This window comes from Coregonus clupeaformis, unplaced genomic scaffold (genome assembly GCF_020615455.1).
Source record: "Coregonus clupeaformis isolate EN_2021a unplaced genomic scaffold, ASM2061545v1 scaf3152, whole genome shotgun sequence".
Classification (NCBI taxonomy): domain Eukaryota; kingdom Metazoa; phylum Chordata; class Actinopteri; order Salmoniformes; family Salmonidae; genus Coregonus; species Coregonus clupeaformis.
The window spans coordinates 702-7,191 of NW_025536606.1; the positions used below are offsets into that span (position 1 = coordinate 702).

At 43.9% G+C, this 6,490-nt stretch overlaps 1 protein-coding gene across 1 annotated transcript; it reads right to left on the reverse strand.

The window, feature by feature from the left end:
• Window positions 1–418: 418 nt before the first annotated feature.
• On the reverse strand, window positions 419–4,719 carry LOC123489670 (cytochrome P450 3A27-like). Its single transcript, XM_045220103.1, has 5 exons — window positions 4,260–4,719; window positions 3,616–3,709; window positions 2,844–2,897; window positions 858–956; window positions 419–490 (listed from the first exon to the last, which is right to left on the reverse strand). The coding sequence occupies exons 1-5, from the start codon at window positions 4,328–4,330 to the stop codon at window positions 419–421; spliced, it is 390 nt and encodes a 129-aa protein (XP_045076038.1). The 5' UTR covers window positions 4,331–4,719.
• Between the last annotated feature and the right edge of the window lie 1,771 nt (window positions 4,720–6,490).

A 6,490-nucleotide genomic window follows, 5' to 3' on the forward strand; every position in this document is an offset into this window, starting at 1 on the left:
GAGAGAGAGAGAGAGAGAGAGAGAGAGAGAGAGAGAGAGAGAGGAGAGAGAGAAGGGGGAAAAGGGGGGGGGGGGGGGGGGAGAGAGAGAGAGAGAGAGAGAGAGAGAGAAAGCAGGTTAGCAGACTGCTGCTTCATGACACCAAACATCTAGAGGAGAGAGAGGAGTTTATAACACATTGATAAAAACTTTATAACATGTTCAAAATGGGTTTATAAAGAGTTTATAACAAGCTATAATGAGTTTATAATAAATGGATAAAACAGGAGTAGAAATGACAGATGATAAAAGAATGAGGGAGATGGAGGGATGGTTCTACCTCTTTTAGTCAGTCCAGAGGAAAGGAAGGAGAGAGGACACTGCGGATCCGTCTGCATGTACCGTCCTCGTAACGGACAACGATCAAACAGCTCGCCGTTCAGATGGAAGTTCTAAAACATGGAGGACAGTTGTAATAATTATCAAACAGCTCTCCGTTCAGACGGAAGTTCTAAAACATGGAGGACAGTTGTAATAATTATCAAACAGCTCTCCGTTCAGATGGAGGTTCTAAAACATGGAGGACAGTTGTAATAATTATCAAACAGCTCTCCGTTCAGATGGAAGTTCTAAAACATGGAGGACAGTTGTAATAATTATCAAACAGCTCTCCGTTCAGATGGAGGTTCTAAAACATGGAGGACAGTTGTAATAATTATCAAACAGCTCTCCGTTCAGACAGAAGTCTTTCATATTTACATGAATTCCACAGATAATGTATTAATAATATAAATAATGATGTTAGGATTATTATTATTAGGGTGTGTGTGTGTGTGTGTGTGTGTGTGTGTGTGTGTGTGTGTGTGTGTGTGTCTCACCCTGCGGTTGGTGAAGATGCTATAACACTCTTTAATCAGGATGGTCTTGATCATGCTTTTGTCCATGATACACAGAACAGGCTGCCTCCCATCATAGATCCTTCACAGAGGAGAAACACACAGACACCTGGATTAAACCACTATATATACACCTACAGTGAGGGAAAAAAGTATTTGATCCCCTGCTGATTTTGTACGTTTGCTCACTGACAAAGAAATTATCAGTCTATAATTTTAATGGTAGGTTTATTTGAACAGTGAGAGACAGAATAAAACAACAAAATCCAGAAAAACGCATGTCAAAAAATGTTATAAATTGATTTGCATTTTAATGAGGGGAAATAAGTATTTGACCCCCTCTCAATCAGAAAGATTTCTGGTTTCAGGTGTCTTTTATACAGGTAACGAGCTGAGATTAGGAGCACACTCTTAAAGGAGTGCTCCTAATCTCAGTTTGTTACCTGTATAAAAGACACCTGTCCACAGAAGCAATCAATCAATCAGATTCCAAACTCTCCACCATGGCCAAGACCAAAGAGCTCTCCAAGGATGTCAGGGACAAGATTGTAGACCTACACAAGGCTGGAATGGGCTACAAGACCATCGCCAAGCAGCTTGGTGAGAAGGTGACAACAGTTGATGCGATTATTTGCAAATGGAAGAAACACAAAAGAACTGTCAATCTCCCTTGGCCTGGGGCTCCATGCAAGATCTCACCTCGTGGAGTTGCAATGATCATGAGAACGGTGAGGAATCAGCCCAGAACTACGCGGGAGGATCTTGTCAATGATCTCAAGGCAGCTGGGACCATAGTCACCAAGAAAACAATTGGTAACACACTACGCCGTGAAGGACTGAAATCCTGCAGCGCCCTCAATGTCCCCCTGCTCAAGAAAGCACATATACAGGCCCGTCTGAAGTTTGCCAATTAACATCTGAATGATTCAGAGGAGAACTGGGTGAAAGTGTTGTGGTCAGATGAGACCAAAATCGAGCTCTTTGGCATCAACTCTACTCGCCGTGTTTGGAGGAGGAGCAATACTGCCTATGACCCCAAGAACACCATCCCCACCGTCAAACATGGAGGTGGAAACATTATGCTTTGGGGGTGTTTTTCTGCTAAGGGGACAGGACAACTTCACCGCATCAAAGGGACGATGGACGGGGCCATGTATCGTCAAATCTTGGGTGAGAACCTCCCTTCCCTCAGCCAGGGCATTGAAAAAGGGTCGTGGATGGGTATTCCAGCATGACAATGACCCAAAACACACGGCCAAGGCAACAAAGGAGTGGCTCAAGAAGAAGCACATTAAGGTCCTGGAGTGGCCTAGCCAGTCTCCAGACCTTAATACCATAGACAATCTGTGGAGGGAGCTGAAGGTTCGCTAAATGTCAGTCTCAAAACCTTAATGACTTATAGAAGATCTGCAAAGAGGAGTGGAACAAAATCCCTCCTGAGATGTGTGCAATCCTGGTAGCCAACTACAAGAAACGTCTGACCTCTGATTGCCAACAAGGGTTTTTCCACCAAGTACTAAGTCATGTTTTGCAGAGGGGTCAAATACTTATTTCCCTCGTTATAATGCAAATCAATTTATAACATTTTTGACATGTGTTTTTCTGGATTTTTTTGTTGTTATTCTGTCTCTCAATGTTCAAATAAACCTACCATTAAAATTATAGACTGATCATTTCTTTGTCAGTGGGCAAATTTACAAAATCAGCAGGGGATCAAATACTTTTTTCCCTCACTGTACATGGTACACAGAACAGACTGCCTCCCATCATAGATCCTTCACAGAGGAGAAACACACACACACCTGGCTTAAACCACCTCATATAAAACTACATATAAAACATTATTCTTGTTGTTACTGTTGATATTACTATTATTATTCATGGTCACATGATAGCTTTGAGCAGGTGAAGAATTGAGCATAGTACAGTTGTGAGTCAACCTAGTACAGTACAGCCAACTGAACTCACCCCCCAGATTCTCCCGTACTTCTGAAAGCACTCTGTGTCAAAGTTAGTGAAACCCTGGGAGAGAGAGAGAGGAGAGAGAGAGAGAGAGAGAGAGAGAGAGAGAGAGAGAGAGAGAGAGAGAGAGAGAGAGAGAGAGAGAGAGAGAGAGAGAGAGAGAGAGAGAGAGAGAGAGAGAGAGAGAGAGAGAGAGAGAGAGAGAGAGAGAGAGCGAGAGAGAGACATGGAGAGAGAGTACAGAGAGAGAGAGAGTACAGAGAGAGAGAGAGAGAGAGAAAAAACAGCTGATTCATGCCTGAACAGAGAACACACCTGAAACAGGTCAGGGTTGAGGAGTGTTGAACACCTGAAACAGGTCAGGGTTGAGGAGTGTTGAACACCTGAAACAGGTCAGGGTTGAGGAGGGTTTGTTCTGTTCTGTTTTACGGCCCCCAGGGGCAAGCAACACAACTTCTAGACTTATCATGTCTCATATTACCTTTTATTTATCTATTGTTCAAACAACCTGCTAGTCATTGTTGTCCTTCTCAATGTATTATTTTACATGGGGGAAAAAAACACTATTGTGTAAAACATGTAAGAGATGTTTACTATGAATGTGGACAACGTGGTCCTCTGTAGCTCAGCTGGTAGAGCACGGCGCTTGTAACGCCAAGGTAGTGGGTTCGATCCCCGGCACCACCCATACACAAAATAATGTATGCAGGCATGACTGTAAGTGGCTTTGGATAAAAGCGTCTGCTAAATGGCATATTATTATTATATTATTACAAACCTTTTTATACTCCATCATTGTGCCAAAGTAAGGTAGGGGTTTGGGTCCAGGGATCCCCATCTTAGTGAATACACCATAGGGCCAGTATCCATACCTATACACATACACACACACATTAACTAGTAATATATTCTAGAGAAGTATTTACAAAAAATAAAAACATATCTTTAACTCTGCATTGTTGGAAAATGACCCCTAAGTAAGCATTTCCCTGTTAGTCTACACCGGTTAACTACCATGCATGTGACACATGTCACGATCGTCTAACAGAGATGAGGACCAAGGCGCAGCGTTGCAAGAAAACATACTCTTTATTAGAGACACGATCAAAAAACAACAAACGATAACGTGACAGTTCACGGTCTAACACAACAGACTAGAAACAAGATCCCACAAACTCTGTGGGGAAACAGGCTGCTAAAGTATGGTTCTCAATCAGAGACAACAAGCAACAGCTGAATCACGTTGCCTCTGATTGAGAACCACACTGGCCAACATAGACAAACAATACTAGAATGTGAAACCTAGAACAAAACACATATACTTTACACACCCTGGCTCAACATATTAGAGTCCCCAGAGCCAGGTCGTGACAACACATAACATTTGATTTGATGTAATACAATTTGATTTGAAGTTCTTACACCACTATGAGGGTGATGAGGAGGGCCAGGAGTGTCCAGGTCTCAGCAGAGAAGTAGGGCAGAAAACTCATCTTTCCTCCGGTTCGGCTCCCTGCTGCTTCTAAAAACAAAGGTCCCGTTTTCTCTCAGATTTGGTTCGAGTTCACTTGTCCAATGGTCTGACAGGTTTTGAGTTGGGTTTTTTTTCCGGTTCTAGTGTGGTTCGACTACCGACCGTTGCTCTTCTCGGTATTCTGTTTGAGACAGTACACCTTGCGGGTGATTGTTTTATCCCGTCGGAAAAGCACCGGTGTGAAGTTAGCCACAATAAGGATGAGCCACAATGGAATTTGCAGTTCGCCTTCAGAATAAGAGTCCCATATTGAATCTGATGCAAACGGATACAAATAGTGGAATAATGCCATATTTGGACTAGGTAAAGCTGAACAAGGTTGGAATGTTGTTATATTAATTAAACAAAAGACAATAAGTAGTTAATTTGACACCCAAAAATAATAGTTAAAGTCACACTGTGGCTGTATTAGACTTCAGAATTGCATTGGGGCAAACTTCTATTGCACTGTACAGTGTTACCTCTGGATCTTGGGTCCATGAAACGTGAAGAATTTACACTAATATTAGCGTCGTAGCTCTTCCTGCAGGACTTTAACTGTGAGAAATCACCTCCCAATTCCACAGGTAAGGCTGTACATTGCAACATGAACGTTCGACAGGCACAATAGACTGAATTGTGTGGTGTTTTCCCACAGTTGGAGTCCTGCGATAAGAGCTAAAGCTACGATGCTAATATTTGTGTAGCTCTTTAGAATTGTTATCTGTGGGTGTCAATGAGTAGGCTGGGTACCCCATGTCATGGACCCAAGATCCATAAGTAAGGTATGTTGCAATCCTGAAGACTATATATATACATCCACAGTGCAATTTCAACAGATTTTTTATTTTGGCATCAAATTAACTAATTATTGTCTTTTGTTGAATTTATATAATTATTTATTATAATTATTATAATTATATTCTAACCTTGTTTAGCATTATCTTGTCCAAATTGTAGCATGATTCCACAATTTGTATCCGTTCGCATCAGTTTCAATGGGCAACTTTTATTTTGAATGCGAACCACCGATTCCACTATTGTTGCTCTGGCAAATGTTGTTTACGACACACAATAAGTTGGTAGAGGAGGGAGAGGAGGGAGAGGAGGGAGAGGAGGAGGAGGAGGGAGGGGGGAGGAATGAGAGGGGGAGGGGGAGGGGAGGAGGGAGGGGGGAGGAGGGAGAGGGGGAGGGGGGAGGAGGGAGAGGGGGAGGGGGGGAGGAGGGATAGGAGGGAGGGGGGAGGAGGGAGGGGAGGGGGAGGAGAGGAGAGTGTGTGAGAGGTGAAAGCGAAGCAGGGAGGGATGGTGATTCATCGACAAGAGAGAGCAAGGGCATATTCATTACGGAAACCGTTTAATGTTTAAGAACTAAATGGAAGCAAACGGAGCAAAATGACAGTTTCTATTGGATTCGTTTAGGTAGGTCCCTCCACATTTCGTTCAGTTTGCTTCCGTTAAAGAAACGTTTTGCAACTACGTCCCTGGTAGAGAGATGAGAGAACGTTGATTACTAGAGAGTTATGAGGTCATTTCTTTATTGCCTGGAGACAGATGCCATGTGGAAAAGTGTTCATCTGGATAATTTTTCTTTGGTCTAAAGGACGGTTAAAATAAAAAACACAATAACAAGCTAACTCACTTCCTCGTTACATAACGAGACCCGCCACCGCGCGCGAATGCACGCTCTCTTTCTCAATCTCACGCGCGCACACACGTTAACTCCGCCTGACCGGACACAGCCACTCACATTGCAACATGAACGTTCGACAGGCACAATAGACTGAATTGTGAGGTGTTTTCCCACAGTTAGAGTCCTGCGATAAGAGCTAAAGCTACGATGCTAATATTTGTGTAACTCTTTAGAATTGTTATCTGTGGGTGTCAATGAGTAGGCTGGGTACCCAATGTCATGGACCCAGGGAGAGGAGGGAGGAGGGGGAGGGAGAGGATGGAGAGGAGGGAGGAGGGGGAGGCGGGAGAGGAGGGAGAGGAGGGAGAGGAGGGAGAGGGGGGAGGAGGGAGAGGAGGAGGGAGAGGATGGAGAGGGGGGAGGAGGGAGAGGAGGGAGAGGAGGAGGGAGAGGATGGGGAGGAGGGAGAGGAGGAGGAGGAGGGGGAGGAGGGAGGAGGGAGAGGAG